This window comes from Gouania willdenowi, unplaced genomic scaffold (genome assembly GCF_900634775.1).
Source record: "Gouania willdenowi unplaced genomic scaffold, fGouWil2.1 scaffold_340_arrow_ctg1, whole genome shotgun sequence".
Taxonomy (NCBI): Eukaryota; Metazoa; Chordata; class Actinopteri; order Blenniiformes; family Gobiesocidae; genus Gouania; species Gouania willdenowi.
In genome coordinates, this window is record NW_021145103.1 from 190070 (window position 1) to 210294 (window position 20225).

General features: G+C 37.4%; 1 protein-coding gene across 1 annotated transcript in view; it reads left to right on the forward strand.

Annotated features, from left to right (window-relative positions):
• Positions 1-20225, forward strand: part of LOC114459735 (potassium/sodium hyperpolarization-activated cyclic nucleotide-gated channel 2-like) — a 33830-nt gene that overhangs the window by 9654 nt on the left and 3951 nt on the right. Inside the window, exons 6-9 of the mRNA XM_028441892.1 lie at positions 2690-2851; positions 10272-10490; positions 19696-19842; positions 19948-20188. Of these exons, the coding sequence (XP_028297693.1) occupies positions 2690-2851; positions 10272-10490; positions 19696-19842; positions 19948-20188 (769 nt within the window). The remainder of the gene's footprint in view (positions 1-2689; positions 2852-10271; positions 10491-19695; positions 19843-19947; positions 20189-20225) is intronic.

The following is a 20225-nucleotide window of genomic DNA, read 5'->3' on the forward strand; positions in this document are numbered from 1 at the left end:
GGATTTCTGAAGATATGATGTGATACTCACACACACACACACACGCACGCACACACACACACACACACACACACACACACACACACACACACACACACACACACACACACACACACACACACACACACACACACACACACACACACACACACACACAGAAGTGCATGATGGGTAGTGATGCTCGGCGTGTATTCAGAATGAACACAAAGGGGAGACACTGCACTGATGACCAATCATTAGAACACATGGGACTTTTTAAAGCTAATTTCTTCACAAAATATCTTTGCACAAAGCAACACAACATGACAAGTCAAAATGTGTCTAGGGCTGCTTTTACACCGCTTTAGTGATGGGCGGGGTCTGAATGGGTGGAGGTCAGCTGATAACTTCTTCAGGATTGAAATCGTGCCACAAACTTAAAGAAATACTCAAACAGATCAAGTAAAAGTATTGAACGATTGGCGACAAAGATGATCTGTGAGGGGTGTCAGTGTGCGACCAACACATCATTGTCTGATAATCAAAATAAGCAGTTACTAAGGGTGCATTCACACCAACGGATCCTAGAGCGGTTAAAACGCTCCAGGGTTCGTTTGGTCTGCTAGTCCTCCTCGTTTGGTCAGATAGTCCTCCTCGTTTGGTCTGATGGTCCTCCTCGTATTGTCTGATAGTCCTCCTCGTTTGGTCTGATAGTCCTCCTCGTTTGGTCAGATAGTCCTCCTCGTTTGGTCTGATAGTCCTCCTCGTTTGGTCAGATAGTCCTCCTCGTTTGGTCTGACAGTCCTCCTCGTTTGGTCTGATGGTCCTCCTCGTATTGTCTGATAGTCCTCCTCGTTTGGTCTGATAGTCCTCCTCGTTTGGTCTGATAGTCCTCCTCGTTTGGTCAGATAGTCCTCCTCGTTTGGTCTGACAGTCCTCCTTGTTTGGTCTGATGGTCCTCCTCGTATTGTCTGATAGTCCTCCTCGTTTGGTCTGATAGTCCTCCTCGTTTGGTCAGATAGTCCTCCTCGTTTGGTCTGACGGTCCTCCTCGTTTGGTCTGATAGTCCTCCTCGTTTGGTCTGATAGTCCTCCTCGTTTGGTCAGATAGTCCTCCTCGTTTGGTCTGACAGTCCTCCTTGTTTGGTCTGATGGTCCTCCTCGTATTGTCTGATAGTCCTCCTCGTTTGGTCTGATAGTCCTCCTCGTTTGGTCAGATAGTCCTCCTCGTTTGGTCTGACGGTCCTCCTCGTTTGGTCTGATGGTCCTCCTCGTATTGTCTGATAGTCCTCCTCGTTTGGTCTGAAAGTCCTCCTCGTTTGGTCAGATAGTCCTCCTCGTTTGGTCTGATGGTCCTCCTCGTATTGTCTGATAGTCCTCCTCGTTTGGTCTGATGGTCCTCCTCGTTTGGTCTGATTGTCCTCCTCGTTTGGTCTGATAGTCCTCCTCGTATTGTCTGATGGTCCTCCTCGTTTGGTCTGATAGTCCTCCTCGTATTGTCTGATAGTCCTCCTCGTTTGGTCTGATGGTCCTCCTCGTATTGTCTGATGGTCCTCCTCGTTTGGTCTGATAGTCCTCCTCGTATTGTCTGATAGTCCTCCTCGTTTGGTCTGATGGTCCTCCTCGTTTGGTCTGATAGTCCTCCTCGTATTGTCTGATAGTCCTCCTCGTTTGGTCTGATGGTCCTCCTCGTTTGGTCTGATAGTCCTCCTCGTTTGGTCAGATAGTCCTCCTCGTTTGGTCTGACAGTCCTCCTTGTTTGGTCTGATGCTCCTCCTCGTATTGTCTGATAGTCCTCCTTGTTTGGTCGGTATGAACATGCAAACCAAGTCTAGAGCGGATCAAACAGGATCATTCAAGAGTAATTGTTTCTGTGGGTCTCAGAGCGTTTCCAAACAAACGTTAGAGTGAATAGGTTCACTGTGAACACAACCGCTCTTGGAGCGCATCAAACACAGGAAGTATCAGAGATGACGTAGAGCACATGGCGTTATGGATGAACCAGTGACAAAACAGTGCTTAAAACCAATAAATCTATTCAGGAGGCACTAAATACAGTTTAAATTCACTTATTCTCAGTGATTCTCAGTATTTTCAGTGACTCATCTATATATATATATATATATATATATATATATATATATATATATATGTATGCTACTCTTTGCCTTTCTAATTACCTCTCGTGGATTCTGTAGCCAAAGTTTTTTGTGATTCTGATTCTGATTATTTACAAAATGAGATTCTTTAAACTGTGTGTTATCCTCATTGATTGCATCATTATGATCTATAGTTGTTTTTTCACAGAATTCTGAGCAAAATGTATTAGTCGGACTAAAGGGAGGTACTAGGATTCAAAAGTAAGAGAAAAGGGTATTAAAGCCAAAAAAGTTTGAGAACCACTGCTCCAGAGGACTAGGAGGAGATCAAAGGACTGCAGCAGTTGTGACACGATGAGGCTGCGTTGGATGATGTTGGATGATATCGGATGATGTCCAGTGACTGAGAGTGATTGACGTGAGAGACACCGCCGTTGACTCAGTTGTTAGGGATACTGACAGCCCCCTGTCCATCATGCTGTGTGTGTGTGTTTGTTTGTGTACTGAAGACAAGTGACTGGACAGAGCGTGAGACTGATGTCACGTATTTGGTCCTTCTGGGGATTCTGCACATTTCTAAGGCTTACTTTAACTCCTCCCTTTGTGTTCCAGATCTTCCACATGACCTACGACCTGGCCAGTGCTGTGATGAGGATCTTTAACCTGATAGCGATGATGCTGCTGCTGTGTCACTGGGACGGATGCCTCCAGTTCCTGGTTCCCATGCTGCAGGACTTCCCCTCAGACTGCTGGGTGTCCCTCAACAAGATGGAGGTGAGAAAATCCTGTAGAAGCACATTTAGCATCAAGAAGTTCTTCTTAATGAACTTTGACGTTGCAACTATAACACATCTAGTACAGGGCAATGTAATACTGATCATATATGACAGCAGAGCCTTAACTAATTATATACACAAAATGACTCATGCAAAACAATGACAAAGACAGACACAAAAAAACACCTAAACACAAAAAACACACAAAACATGACATGACATGCAGAAAAGAATAATGAATCCACAGCAAAAATTTAAAAAATGACACAAACATACACAAAATGAAATGAAGAACACACTAAATAGTAACAAAAACACACAGAATACCTTTAAAACACACAAAATGCAAATTCCCAAAATGACTAATAAAACACACAAAACAACAACAAAGACCCATGAAACAACCACTTGAACATAAAAAATGCACAAACAATGACAAAGCACATAAAAATCAAACAAATCCACAGCAAATTTTCTGAAAATGACTCAAAAATACATAAAATGACTTTAGAAACACACAAATTGACAACACAAATTCCAGAAATGACAGAATAATACACAAAATGACACATAAAAACAACCACGTCAACAAAAAAACCCACAAAACATGACATGACATGCAGAAAAATAACAAATCCACAGCAAAAATTCCTGAAATGCCTCAAAGATACACAAAATGACTCATAAAACATGCAAAACAATGACAAAGACAGACACAAAAAAACACCTAAACACAAAAAACACACAAAACATGACATGACATGCAGAAAAGAATAATAAATCCACAGCAAAAATTTAAAAAATGACACAAACATACACAAAATGAAATGAAGAGCACACTAAATAGTAACAAAAACACACAGAATACCTTTAAAACACACAAAATGCCAATTCCCAAAATGACTAATAAAACACACAAAACAACAACAAAGACCCATGAAACAACCATGAAACAATCACTTAAACAGAAAAAAACACAAAACATGACATAACATTCAGAAAAATAAACGTCAATGATAAACGTACAAATAGACAAAAATACACAAAACACACAAAAATGCCAGAATGACACAAGAAAATAACCAAAATACACAAATATATAGAAAACGACAACAAATACACATAAAATGAGAAAAATATACAACGAAAAAACACACAAACTCTTCTTTACAAAAATGACAAAACAACACAAAAATGACACCAAAAAAACACACATAAAATCGTCTTATAACAACTAGAAATTACACAAATTAGTTCAAAAACACAAAACAACGACAGAAATTAAAAACAGCAAAAATGCACAAAAAGAGAAAAATACTCCACGACCACAAAATGAGACTAAAAACACACAAAACGACAAGAAAAAAAGGGACAGATGAAAGAGAAACGGTGCAGCTGTGCTCTTTGTTTCCTGGTCTCACAGAGAGATAAAAGCTGGTTGTTGGTAGTGGTGTGTGTGTGTGTGTGTGTGTGTTCTCAGTGCACGAGGGCAGCGCTCCAACACAGGCTTTAACTAATTGGCTCCTGTACGTGTTCCACTGCCATCAGGACTGGTTGTAAATCTCAACCCAGGAACAGCAACTCTTGTTCTTTTACTGCTTTACAACAGTAATGTGTGTTTAAATCTGCTGATGAGATTGTTTACTATTTTTTAACGATTTTATGTGTGTTTAAATCTATCCATCTTTACTTCCTTATGTTCCCTAGAATCACGTTTGATACACATGACATAAAGGACACTAATAACTATGGCTACTGTTAACAATATCTCAGGCCTGTATTCAGCCACGAGGTCACAAAATTACACAAAAAGACAACAAAAATACACACAAAGACTCCAAAACACATAAAAGGACAAAAAATATTACAAAAAAGGACATCAGAATTACACAAAATGATGGAAAGATAACAAAAACAACAACAAAAATGCACAAAAGGACCACAAAAACACAAAATTTCAGAAAAATATACAACTTTTCAGAAAAATGCACAAAGGGACAACAAAATTGCACAATAATGACGCCAAACACCAAAATCGACAGCCTAAATGCACAAAAATTACTCTTAAAACCCAGAAGAACAACACAAATACACAAAATGACTCCAAAACACATAAAAGGACAGAAGATTACACAAAAGGACAAAAAAAAGCACAATATTGACTCCAAACTCCTAAAACAACACATAAATACACAAAATGACTCCAAAACACACAAAGGGACAACAAAATACACAAAGGGACAACTAAATACACAAAAGGACATCAAAAGATTGACATAAAGTATTCCAAAAACCCAAAACAACAACAAAAATAAACCAAAAAAACACAAAAGAACAGAAATGTACCGGTACACAAAAAGGTTAAAATGAGTTAGGTTCTAAAAAGTCAACACGTTCCTGGAGTTCTTTTATGTTTTATGTTGGCTTTTATATTCATTCCAACTTTTTGGATAATTTGTTTTGGGAGCCGCACAAAATGAGACTGAGGGCCACATGTGGCCCCCAGACCGCCTGTTGTGAACATTTGAAAGCAGGTCAACCTGAACTGATGCTTCTTATTGTTTTAATAGCTAACTAAACGTATTAAACTAGAGTTTACATGTAACAGTAGATACAGTAACATTGGTTTGTATCACATCAAACCTCCATCAATAAGTAAGAGAGTGTGTGTGTGTGTGTGTGTGTGTGTGTGTGTGTGTGTGTGTGTGTGTGTGTGTGTGTGTGTGTCCACAGTAATCATATCTATTCTCTCTCACACAGAAAACAAACACTGGTTTCATGAAATCTATCTTACAGACTCTCACTACACTGTTTGCTTCATTTCATTGTGGTGAGAAAATAATATAAAGTGATTTCACACAGTGTAAATGCATTATAGAGACCACTGCTACTGATAGCAGAGGAGGCTAATGCTAACACCATAGCATCATTTTGTGCAAACATATTGACCTATGACAGCATGTGTAGACAAGGTGAAAATAAAAAATAAAAAAAATGCACAGCAAAAATACACAAAATAAGTCCAGAAACATACAAACTGAAATTACAGAAAAAGACTCAAAATGACAACAAGAACAACCTGAATATAAACAAAAAGACACATATTGACTTTAAAAATGTACAAAATGATACAACAGGAAGAAAAAAATGGTTTAAATAAATAAATAAATAAACTACATCAAAAGGATACAAGAATGACTCCAAACACACTCATAATGACAAAAATGCACCAAAGGACTCCAAAGACACCAAAATGTCCACCAAATTACACCAAAATAACAGTAAAATACACAAATCCACAACAAAAATACAGAAAATGACTCCAAAACACACAAATTGACAACAAAATGCACCAAATGACATAAAAACACAAAAACAATCAAAAATGATAACAAATAACATACAAAATTACAAAGAAATGCACCAAATGACATCAAAAATATAAAAAAAACACTTCCAAAGACACAAAAATGTCAACAAAATTACACAAAATGACTCCAGAAACAAACAAATTGACAACAAAAATTCCCTTAATGACAAAAAAAAACTGACAACAAAAATACACAAAATGACTCCAAGCACAGAAAACTAAAATTTCACATTTCACAGTTTGACCATCTCTGCATTACTTTACACCAGAGACCGGAAACCTATTGTCACAGGGGGCGGGGCCACAAACATGTGATTGTATATGATCTGATACACACAGATGATCACATGATCAACATTCATGTCAGCATTAGAAAAACAACCAATCAGAGCATTACCAAAGGAAACAACAAAGAGTTTTTTTTTGTTTTTGGACTCATTTCATGTGTTTCTTGAAGTCTTTTTGTTATTTTTGAAATCATCTTTTGTGTTTTTAAACTCATTTCATTATCCTTGTGTGTGTTTCTGGAATTTTGGGTGTTTTTCTGTCATTTTGTGTAGTTTGCAGTCAATTTGTGTGCTTTTGGTATAGTTTAATGTGTCATTTTGTGTATTTTTTGGTCATCATTTGTGTTATTTTTTTTTATTGTTTATTGCATTTTTAGAGTCATTTTGTGTATTTTTCTGTTGTTTTATGTACGTTTGGAATCAATTTGTGTTTTTTTGGAGTAATCTTTTGTGTTTTCGTGTTCTGATGATTGGGAAAGATTGGAGGTTCTTTTATGTTGTAAGTTATGGTTTTTGAAGTGGACGTCTCTATAAAACAGCCTCAGCACAGAGTACTTAGATTGCATCCATGTTTGCTGTTCACTCTGACATTTGTGTGACATAATGACTCATCGTGTCTGAGACGGAGAGAAAAGCACTCAGGAATGTTCTCAGTGAACCAGACGATCCACGGCTAATGGAGGGAGACGATGATGATTATTAGCAACAGATCGTTGTCAGAAGTCTCTGAGGAGGTCCACCAGATCCTCCTCCGTCTATTTCAGAGTCAGAGTGCTGGTGGTTCATCAATTATTGAATCCTTTTCACTCCACTGTTTGCTCACACACCATTTAGAGTTTTAGACTTCTCCCACATGCTGCTGCTGCTGCTGCTCTATTTATACCTCAACCTGTTAGTTTTTATTTCTTTGCTCAGATCAACAATGTCTGTTTGGCAATGCATGACCTTTAACTGTTCAGAGTAGAGACAGAAACTTTATCACAAACATGATCTGACGATCACATGTTAGAACATTAGAATAATGACCAATCAGAGCATTAACACAGGAAACTACAGAGAGTTTGTGTGTTTTAGAGTCATTTGTGTTGCAATTTTTTTCTCTCATTTTGCCTGGTTTTGATGTTGGTTTGTGTTTTTTTTTTTTTTGTCATTGAAAATTTATTGTTGTGGTTTTGTGAGTCGTTTTTGTTGATGATTTGGGAGTGTTTGTCGACAATTTGTCATTGCACTTTTTGTACATTTTTAAGTCATTTTGTGTATTTTTCTGTCATTTTGGGATTTTTTGTTGTCAGTTTGTGTTTGTCTGATACTAGTTTTGTGTGTTCTTCATGAAACTTTCTGTATTTTTTGTGTCATTTTCTGAAATTTTGCTGTCGATTTGTTATTTTTCTGTCATGTCATGTTTTGTGTTTTTTATGTTTAAGCGGTTTTGTTCTTTGTTTATTTTATTTTTTTAATAATTTGGCTTATTCTTACATAATTTTTGTCTATTCTTGCTGTCGTTTTGTGTACTTTTGTTGTTTTGTGTGTTTTTGGAGTCATTTTGTGAGTTCTTGTTTTTTGTGTATTTTTTAAAATTTATTTTTCTTTGTGTAATTTCATCAAATTTTGTGACACTTGTGAGATAATCTGAATTAACGTGAATCGATATCTTTTACACCCTTAGTAAACATTTATTTTATAACCACAATAAAAGGTTTAAAATAGTTTCATAACAATGACGTGCATTAGTTTTTAAAAATAATGATAATGTATGTTGCATTTAAAGTGTTTTTACGATTTATAGGCTTAAACAAAAATTGAGGCGGAAGCTGTTTTGGAAGCGATTGAGTTTGTATAAAACATGTTCATGTGTTTCCGTGTCTTTCTGTGTCTAAAATGTAGAGTTAATGCATTTCTTTGTAGCAGCAGGTGAATGACTGTGTGTGAGACACATTTATCTATGATGCAGGATCAGAGAGTTCCTGTGTTTTTCACCAGGCTGTGCATCCAAACATTAAAACATGTAACTTCATTACTCACAGAGCGATGCTGAAGTCTCATTTTCAGCTCCTACCTTTTTCTCTCTGTGTGTGTGTGTGTGTTGAATTAATGACATCACCGTTGTGAGTTCATGCTAAGGACAGTGAGCTGCTATTAAAAGGAGGAGGAGATGCATTAACTCGACAAAATGTCTTCTTTACAGAGGCTGGGCTCCATATTCGAGCTTTCCTGATACATAGTGTGTATTTTAACGGCTCGAATAAATGACATGTGGGACTGTTAGGAAGAATTATTTCAAGTAAATAGAACAAAATGCCTCCTGAATGAATCACAATTACACACTATAGATCCAATATTGGAAACACACAAAATTAACAACAGAAGTACACAAAACAACAAGAATAGACAAAAAATGGCATAAAAACCACGCAAAACAACAAATATACACAAAACAACTACAAAAGTACAGGAAATGAACACAACACAAATATACAAAATGACGTAAAAACAAAGAAAAAATCAATAACATACAAAACAACAAAAATAGACAAAGATATAAAAAAACACACATAAAACATGACACGACAGAAAAATAACAAAATCGACAGCAAAAATTACACAAAAATACAAAAAATTACATGATGACCACACAAAATAATAACCAAAACCTACAAAATGACAACAAAAATACCCAAAATGACAGAAAAATGACCATACACAAAACTAAATAACAAAGAATGACTTAAAAAACACAAAACTTAACTATAAAATACACAAAACAACACATAAAATCATGCCAAAAACACACAAAATAATTCCAGAAACACTCAAAAGGAGTTCAAAAACACAAAAGACTATTTCAAAAATAAACAAAAAGACTCCAAAACATAAACACAAAATGAGAAGAAAAAGTTTAATAAGTGGTCATTATTCTAATGCTTACATGAATATTGATCATGTGACCCTCAGATCAGAAACATCACGTTTGTGGCGTCACTGTGATAAACGTTCTTGTCTGTGTTTTAGGTAAAACCTCCTTATTATTGTGTGTTTCAGAGGCCAAATACAGACCAGTTTAATCTCAAATGGACCACAGACTGGAAAACGAGCAATTTTATCATTCTTTTACCCTAGTCTGCACTTCCAAGTATAATAGTATATAAAGTATGTAAGGCACCAACAACATCTAAGCAATAAGTGACAGATATCAGTCACTGCAGGATCTTAAATTTTATTGATTATTATTTAATTTGGGCAATAATTTGAGGAAAATTGTATAATTTTGGTAAACGAGAGTAATTACAACAATTTGAGAATAAAAATGACCGCTATCATGTGATATAAAATGTGCAGTTTCATTGAATTTGTGTATTTGTAGGGACTAAGATTTCTACAACAGAATTAGTAGGTGATTTACACTGCGAGTCAAGTTTTCGCTGTCATTTTTACTCTCTCTTTAGGGCCGAATTTGGCCCCCGGGCCTTGAGTTTGACACATGTGGTGTAATAGCAGCCTGATGATGAGTGCTGGTGTGTTAGTGTGTGAGACTGATGACAGAACGGCTCCTGATGTGTGTATTAGCCGTGTTTCCCATCATCCCTCTCTGAGGGAGAAGCTGCTTCACTGATTAGACCTCAGAGGATTCCCCTCCTAGTCTCCTCTCCTCCTCTCGTCTCTCCTTCCTTCCTCTCCATCCCTCCAGCTCTCATCTGTATCAGACATTTCTAGTTTCCTTTTGTTCCATTGATGTCTCAAACTGTCTGTTTATGTTCCCACAGAACGACACGTGGTCAGAACTCTACTCCTTTGCTGTTTTCAAGGCCATGAGCCACATGCTGTGCATCGGTTATGGTCGACAGGCTCCAGAGAGTCTCTCAGACATCTGGCTCACCATGCTGAGCATGATCGTTGGAGCTACGTGCTACGCTGTGTTCATCGGCCACGCCACTGCACTCATCCAGTCCCTGGACTCCTCCAGACGCCAGTACCAGGAAAAGGTGAGTTTTATCTACCAAGATGGAAACATTCTATATTTAAGTTTCTCTAGAAAAAGAGCAGGGATGTCCTTGACAGGTGCTGTCCTGCATGTTCAGGTGTTTGTTCACACAACTAGTTCGGCGCATTGCATTGTGGGATGTGGAGTCCTGTAGACATGTTTTTACTGCACTCTTGCTGGGATTCTTTCCAGATTCTCTCTTCCGTCTCCAAAACAGATGAAAGAGCAGAAAAATGCATGAAAGGACAACAAAATTGCACAATAATGATAACAAACACCAAAAACGACAACCTGAATACATAAATATTACTCCAAAAACACAAAAGCACAACCAAAAAGCACAAAAAGACAGAAAAGAACACAAACGGATAACAGAAATTGACTATGATGACTCCAAATACCCAAAATGACAACATAAATACACAAAAATGACTGTAAAAACACAGAAAAACAACTGAAATACGCAAAATGACTCCAAAACACACAAAAGGACAGAAAAATACACAACAGAATAACAAAAATTATTCCCAAAACACAAAAATGACCCTAAAAAACACAGAAGAACAATAGAAATACAGAAATACAGTAGTTTTAACTCGCAAATAATGGCCATGACTAATCATGAATGTGGTTAAATTGGTACAAAATGTAAGCAGGAAATATGGTGAAAATAGGTTAAAAGTGACAATAATGGTTCAACCTATGTGACATTAGGTGGAAAAGTAGTGGAAAGGGTTAATAAGTGCCAAAAATGTCTTGAAATTGGAAAAAAAATTGCAGAAAATGCATTGAAATTTGACAGAGAACTGGCAGAAACGGGAGTAATGTAACAAAAATGCATTAAATGGAGCAAGAAAAAGTGATAAAATAGGTTAAAATATGGCAAGTTTGGTGTAGTTGCAGAAAAAGGGTAAAAATAAGCAAAAATGGGCTCAAATTGTTTCAAAAATATTCATAGTTTCTTGAAGGCATCTGGCAACCCCCTCCCAGTGTCTCATCCTCAAATGGGATCCTGACCCTAAGGTTGAGAACCCCTGATCTATAGTGGAATGCCTTTGTTGATGATTAGTCAGTGTGTGTGTGTGTTATTTTAGTTCCTGGTGGCTGTTACAGTGTTGTTAGTGGAGCAGACGTGTTTGTCGTTCTGTTTCTAAGCAGAGTTTTAACAGCAGGGAAACGATAGAGCACGGCTGAATCTCAGCAGCCAATCACAGGCTGTGGGTGTGATTGGCCAGGTAGAAGTGTGTGTGTGTGTGTGTGTGCAGCAGTAGAATTGATGAGGCAGCAGACCGGCATGTCCTGCCAATGTCATCCTGAAGGTGACGTAAGCAAACATGGCCGCTATCCTCGTCCTCGTCATCCTCCCTCGCTCTGCGTGCGTCTCGCTCTACCTGAGCGTGTTCTCTAAACGTCTCTGATCCATATTTAACCTGCACACTTCACACTTCACTCCATATCTTCCTCCTTTTCCCTAAAAATGACTGTTTAAATGCTTTTCTGCTCCATTTTCCCTCCTAATCTCCTGATCTTTCCTTTTCACACACTCTTAACCTCCTGATCAAAATGTACACACCCACCCACCCACCCACCCCCCACATCCCTCCATCCTTACTGCTGGTGTTGTCCTTGAGAGGTGCTATGTGCTAACTGGAAGCTCGGTGAGGGGGAGGGGAACCTGTGGGAGACCCAGACCTTGAGCTTTGTTGTTTTTCCTCTTTGGATCTTTTCAGTCTTTGTGTGAAACTCCCTCAAGATTATTTGGCTTTGTTTAGTTTACAAAGCTTTCAAATGTGCTGCAAACTGTTTGTCCTGAGTGACACAGATGGGGGGAGAGATTTCTATTTTGGCGATATAGAAAATTACAAAATGTCCTGACACCTACTGTCGATCCCTCTGAGGATCTTATACGGGGGCCCGGGGGCCACATGCTATCCTCGCTCTAATTGTGTTCAGCCTTCGAAGTAAACGCACAATACGAGTCCAAAACTCTCACTAATTACAACAAAAAATACACAATCTACTTAAACACAAAAAACAACAGTAAAAAGAACCCCCCCCAAAAAGAGGAGAATACTCAAAAATATTTAAAACTAGATGTTAGCCTCGATGTGCTAACGAGGAACAGCCTGTTTATTAATATTTTCAATCAAATTGAAATCAATGCTCTGACAATAGTTTGTGTCATATGTTAAGGTTTTATTTATTCAGACAACTGTTTTTCAGGAAACCCTACTGTCGACTGCCAGTCTTCTTCAGAGGTGTCTGCTGATTGCTTTGACGTTTCCTTGACTTCTGTCTAACTGCAGACAGTTGAAGTCAAAGTACATTTCCTGAAAAACAATAGTTTGAATAAATGAAACCTTAACATCCATCCACCCGCTTTGTCCTATTTCAGGGTTGTGGGGGTCTGCCGGGGGTCCATCGCAGGGCAACACACTGACAAACAACCACTTTCACACACATTCACTCCTACGGGCAATTTAATGCAATTCAACTTTATTTATATCATGCAAATTACAACACAGTCATCTCAAAGCGCTTAACAAAATATAGAGTCCATAGTAAGAAAGAAAGAACCCAACAAGAGCCACATGAACAAGCATTTAGCGACAGTGGGATGAAAAAACTCCAGCAGAACCAGATTCAGAGGTGGCAGACATCTGCTTTGACTGGTTGGGTTAGTGAACAGTGCGCCCCTGAAACCTAAACATATTATTCAAAAATAAGACAAAAAGATTCCCCCAAAGACATCCAGATATGTCTGGAGATATCTTTCATTTTCCCTCAATAAATTGTTAAATATCCAAAGAAATAAATCATCCTATTCACCAGTTTGGATTATTGTTCTGGAGGCTTCAAAGCAGCCCTGGCTTAAAAGCTAGGAGTAGTTCTGTGCTTGGTTTGAATGTCCTCACATACTTTCTAATGTGTCCTCTCTCAGTCCCAGCAGCAGTTTGTCTGCTTAGAAAAGAGTAAAGCACTTTTTCTGTGGTCAGATGTCAGATTTTCTGCAGCTGGATGAAGATGAGAGGGTGTTTATTTAACAGAAACTCTGCACAGAGCAGTGAAATGCCTCCCCATCAGCCTTTATCGTTTTTTAGCGTGTGTGTAGAGAGAGGGAGCCAGCTTTGGGTGGACGTCTCCATTTTGGACCCAACGGCGCCGTCACATGCTCAATCCCTGCAGGTTAAATTTAGGCAGAATTTGGTTTCCTGGCTTTGGTGGAAAACCCATGACTTATTTATACATAATAAAGTGCAGAGTTACACAGAGGCAGAAGGAAAGAGCAGCTGTTCGGGTTCATATTCAGCAGATTCCTAAAGAGATCCTCCTCTGTTTTTACAAATCTGGCCAAAAATCTTCTAAATGTACTTATTAGTAGATCTATGCCTCAAAAACACATTATTATGCACCATATTATGCACGCCTTTTAAAAATGGGACCACTTTAGTTTTAGAGCCTGTGCTCCTCCATCTTGAAATAACGTGATTGATGACGTCACACTGCCCCACTGTCAGTAAACATCCCATTGTTTTCTGTCGGAGTGAAGCATTCAGCCTGATTTTTAGATCATTTTGCAGCTTTTTCAGTCAAAATGGCAACTTGTGCTGCTTTTGGTGGCTCTTAAAAACCAGGCAACAGTTCCAACTCTGTGGTTTGGTAGTAGACAATGAAACAGAGAAGAAGCGCTCTCCTAAGGGAACTTTACTCTCCCTTAAACAGTGCGCTGACACGCTCAGGTGGCTGAAGTTAGCGACTTAATCAAGGTGTTTTGTTAAGCACATTTCTTCTAAAAAATACATTTCGAAGATTTTAGGCCACATTTGTAAAAACACACTGCAGATGGAGCTCTGCATTCATTGTCAGTCACAGAATAACACGATCACTAGTCGAACTGGAACACAGGACGTAGCGCAAGATTTTCAATGACATTATGGGCGGAATTTGACACATTAGTCAGTTTTTCACACTTTCTAGACATTCTATCATACGTTTTCGGGATATAAATAGTATGTAAGTGTGTAAAAAAATTTATGTGAGACGTTTTTGTGTCATATAAGGACCTGATTTTAAATCAAGAGAGGGAAAAAAAAGAAGTGGGTGAAATTAAGAATGTGAATGAATTTATTTTTCATTTGTTTTTTCGTGACTGCTCAAAAAATCGGAGACCCGTAAACAGCTATTTTTCATTTCAGAGGGTGAAATCTGTCACATTGCGTCTAATTACGTCTGATTTTGTGCAAGAATTTACATTTCCGTTTCTTTGTTTTTACCCGTTTAAGAAAAAACAGTCTTGTATAAATGTGAGATATTTTCCCTAAACATGTGAGGATATATTTAGTGTCAAATTGTAATTTATGCTTGATTTTTACTTCAAAGAAAACTAAATGATAACGCTATTGCCATTTAGCGTTTCAGGAAGTGAATTCCGTATTTCCCAAATCATTTTCTTGTGATTACGTTAAATCTGAGGCCTCGTTTATGAATGAAGCTGTAGTTTGTCCCAGATTACATTGATTAAATGTGTGTAATCAGCTGCTCTTCTTCACTCCTCGTCCTCTTTCTGTTCCTCTGAGCTGTGTGTGTGTGTGAGACCCCAACCACACACACAGTGTGTTGTTCATTCCTCTATGTGGGCTGATAGCCCACTGCTATCTGATTCCTGCTCTTTGGTGAATGTGCTTCATGATGTAATGAGGAGCTTTAGTGAATGAATTAAACATCCACGCAGACCGTCCTGGATGAACCAGGATTAGACTTTAAAATGGAGACGAGCTGTGGGATGAATGTGCAGGTGGAATAATGAAGGAAATCAGTCCTGCTGTTAAAGTAGAAAACTTAGAGAATGACTAAACTTTAAACACGGAAAGTGGCTTAAATGGAAATACACAACAAATACACACTATGCAGACATGGGCACAAACGTGTGATTATATCTGATCCAAGGGTTGAATTATCAACAATTAATGTCAGCATAATCTGAGACAATAACACAGGAAACAACAAAGGCTTTGTGTGTTTTTGGAGTTATTTTGTGTATTTTATCTCATATTTTTGTGTTTTAGAGACATTTAACATGTCTGCATTCGTTTTATGTATTCTTCTTGTTCTTTTGTGTGGTTTTGTTAACATTTTGTATGTTTTCAGACTCATTTTGTATCTTTTTCTGCTTTGTGTATTTTTTTGTTTGTATTTTTGTTAGTTCTGTTGTGGTTTTGTTTGTTTTTGGAATCATTTTGTGGCTTTTGGGAGACATTTAACATAATGTTTTGTATTTTTCTTGTCATTTTGTGTGGGTTTGTTGACTTTTTATGTGTTTTGGGTTTCATGTTGTATCTTTTTTGTGGTTTTGAGAATTTTTGTTTTAGTTTTGTCTTAGAATATTTTATGTACTTTCCTATCCCCCTTTTGTGGTTTTTAGGAGACATTTACCATCATGTTTTTTTTGTGATTTTCTGTGCTTTTGAAGTAATTTTGAGTACTCTGGTGTGGTTTTGTGTATTTTTATTGAGGCTTTGTGTGTTTTTGGAGTCATTTTGTGCATGTTTCTCTCATTTGTGGGTTTTGGGAGTATTTTAACATATATATATTAATTTTTTTGTGGTTTTGTTGATATTTTGTGTTTCATTTAGTATCTTTTTCTGTCTTTTGTTTTTTTTTGTTGTGTTTTAGTGTGTTTTTGGAGTCATTTTATGAGCTTTCCTCTCATTTTATGAGTTTTGGGCGACATTTAACATAATTTTCTCTATTTTTCTTGTCATTTTGTGTGGTTTTGGGATTAATTTTGTATCTTCCCTGTGTTTTGTTTGTTTTTGTGGTTTTATGCATTTTTGTTGTCATTTTATGTTTTTCATTTCATGTTATTTACTTGTCTCTAGGGCTAAATAAAATTAGACCAAGGGTCACATGTTGCCTGTCTTTGCTACATTTGGCTAATGGAGGTGACTTTCACCTCTTTTTTGAGGGCTTTTTAAAGGAAGATTTGGGTGCTCCATCAAAGCTTTTTCCCTCTTTTATTCTGGAAAGCTTCCAGGTTCGCTAGCCATCATTAAAGCAGCCACTGTGACAAGGTCGAGTTATCGTTTAAGTTCATCCAAACTGGCTTCAGCTGCAGTGTCAGTGAGAGCCGTTAACCTCCTTTACTCGTTTTAAACTAAACTAAAGCTGGTGATGTTCAGGGCGGAATTTGATGGGACTCCACTAAGGAATCTGACACTTGATTGTGCATTTAAAGCTTTAAACAGTCCCATAAATACACTAGTATTATCATATAATACACTCATTTTGGGAGTCCCCCAAAGTAATTGCACAAAATGTCTCCAAAAACTCACAAAATTACAGAAGAATACACAACAAGCTGCAAAAAATACACAAAAAAGCAAAGATGAATCTAAAAACACACAAAACGACTCCAAAACGAGACAAAACAAGAACAAAAATACACAAAACAACAACAAAAAATAGACAAAGAAAAAACCTTAAAAGACATGATAGCAAAATAACAAAAAATCAGAAAATGACAGAAACACACAAATAACAAAAACACATTGACAGCAAACATTCTCAAAATGACAGAAAAATACAGAAAATGACTTAAAACTCTAAGAAATACAAAATGGTTTTTAAAATTTTCAACAACAATACACTCAAACCCTTTATTGTTTCCTGTGTTAATGCTTCTATTGGTCATTATTCTATATCCTGACATGAATGTTGATCATGTGACCCTCAGATCAGAGAATCTTTGCTTTAAAAAGAGGAAAATAATGAACAGATTACATACCCAGCTGCATCAAATGATGTCTACACAAAATTCAGAAAGCATTCACTGTAAAGAAACAGAAGAACTAAATATAACTGTCTATGATTCGAGCACAATGACAGACGGGCAGTTTTTCCATCTCCTGGCTGCTGGAAAAGGACTAGTATTAAAGATGTTCTTTGATAGATCTTACAATTAAAATTCATTTCAAACACCAGGAGCAGTATATATCTGTAGCTATATCTATGATTCATGTATGTGAAAGGTTGTAAGTGATGCGTGTGTGGCTCTACTGCAGTAGGACTCATCCAAAGAGTCACGAACAGAGCGAACGTGTGCACCGTGACATCCTGAAAAATGCTAATTTAACCTCTTTTTTTTTTTTGGGACCCAGCATAACAAGCACAGTCTGGTCCATTTGAGGACTTTTTTTTCCCCTCGCTCCCACACAGAGCCAACCATAGCTCACAATCAACACCTCCATTCAGTGGGATGCACAACAGCTGCAGCATTAACAGCTCCACAGTAGGTGGAACCAGGGGTCGTTTCCTCTGGTGACAGGAAGTAGGTGAACGTCTGAGAGACGCACAGCGCTCGCTACAATAAACCTCATTTTTTTAATTTATTAAAATACAAGAAAGTGATATAAGAGCATTCAGCTAAACTTCTTCGAACATGTTAAGACATTTTAACATGTTTAATGAAGCATGAACTTATGTTTCTATTAGGGCAGGAATTCTCAACCTTGGGGTCAGGACCCCATTTGGGGTCGCGAGACCATGGAGTTGGTCCCCAGATACCTTCATGAAACTAAGAATCTTTTTTTGAAGAATTTGAGACAATTTTTGCTTATTTTTTTTTTACCCATTTTCTGCAACTACAGTACACAAAACTTGCCATAATTTATCCTATTTTCATCACTTTTACTTTGCATTTTTGCTACATTACTCCCATTTCTGCCACTTTATCAAATTTCAATGCCTTCTCTGCATATTTTTTCCACTTATAAGACATTTTCAGCACTTTCCATCACTTTTCCACCTAATGTCACATGTTGACCCATTATTGTCACTTTTAACCTCTTTTCACCATATTTCATGCTTATTTTTCCAATTTAACCACATTCAATATTTCTCATGCCTCTTGTTTTCCAGTTTAAACTAATTGTTCCAATATTGACATTTTGAACCCTTTTTACCACTTTTTCTGTCTATTTTTTCCCACTCCAATTTCTGTGGTTTTTAAAATCCCATTTCACCACCTTTTCCACCATTTTTGGTCACTTTTAACCTTTTTTATTTCTGGTGGATGTTGATGGACAAGACGTTAACGTATGGGGTTCTCAACCTTAGGGTCAGTGGCGAGACAATGGGAATAATAAACTAGGAATATTTTTTTTTTAATAATTTGATCCCATTTTTGCTCATTTGTACCTTTTTTTTGCTAAAAATGTTTTTTAACCTATTTTCATCACTTTTTCTTGCCATATTTTTGCTCTTTTAATGCATTTTTGCTACATTACTTCCATATCTGTCACTACTTCTCCATTAAATTTTAATGCCTTTTATGCACATTATTATCACTAATTTGCAACTTCCAATTTGCGAGAATCAACATTTTTGACTATTACCTGCCATTTAGAGAGGAAATGACAAATGATTACACAAAATGACAAGTACATACAAAAATAATAAACAAAAAACACAAAGATTTACAATGAAAAATCCCCAAATGATAGAAAAATACACATCACTTTCAAATCTCACAAAATAACAAAAAACATAGGAGAGCAAAAAAAAAACCCCAAAAACTAAAAGGTTCAAAGAAAAATGCACAAAATTATTTTCAAAACACATGAACTTTATTTCCATTTCAGAGGGTTATCGCCTCATATTACGGTACAAACTACCAGACACATCTTCCCGTTGCTCACATTTCATCTGTGACACGATGTCTGAGAGCTTTTCAACGTGCTGCTGGTTTTACAACCCTCCCATGAAAATATTTTGAAGCACATGTCAAAAGAGAGTTAATCTGTAGCAGCCAAGTGTCTGGATGGTGCTCATACAAATGATGAATACCTCTATCCCCGAGGGCTGTGACAACTTTATATCGCTCTCTAAAGTGTGTCCTGGACAGCTTTATTGGTTCAAAAGGAGATTTCTGAAGCTTGTTATTTGATCCCGGACGAGCCCCCAAATTGACGTGGTGGGTTTTAGAATGAAGGGGAGAAAGAGACGAAAAGAGTTTGCATTTTCTTCAGAAATCAAGTCTTTTTTCTTTTTTAGTTTACGAGAAATATCAGTTTAAATATGAGCAGAATGAGGAATAATCTTTATTACAGTTAGTAAAGGGCTGATTTTATACTGAATCTGCCTCCTCTGGTTTGTCTTGTCAATGCAAATATTTTCTCCCTTCTAATATCCGACTCTCTTTCTCACAGTACAAACAAGTGGAGCAGTACATGTCCTTCCATAAGCTGCCTGCAGACTTCCGACAGAAAATCCATGACTATTATGAGCACCGGTACCAGGGCAAGATGTTTGATGAGGAAAGCATCCTGGAGGAGCTCAGCGAACCACTGAGAGAGGTATGACAAACACGGTACATACTAGCCGTCAAATCCAGTGACGACGTTGATATATTTGTAAATGACTCACGAAAAAACAAAAAACATGGACATTTTTCCTCGTAGGAAATCGTCAACTTCAACTGTCGAAAGCTGGTGGCGTCCATGCCGCTGTTTGCCAATGCGGAGCCAAACTTTGTGACGGCGATGTTGACCAAACTACGGTTCGAGGTGTTCCAGCCACAGGATTATATAATAAGAGAAGGCACCATCGGAAAGAAAATGTACTTCATCCAACATGGCGTCTGCAGTGTCATTACCAAAGGCACTCTTGCAATGAAACTCTCCGATGGCTTTTATTTTGGAGGTGAGAATGTTTTTTTATGCCTATTAGAGTTGTTTTT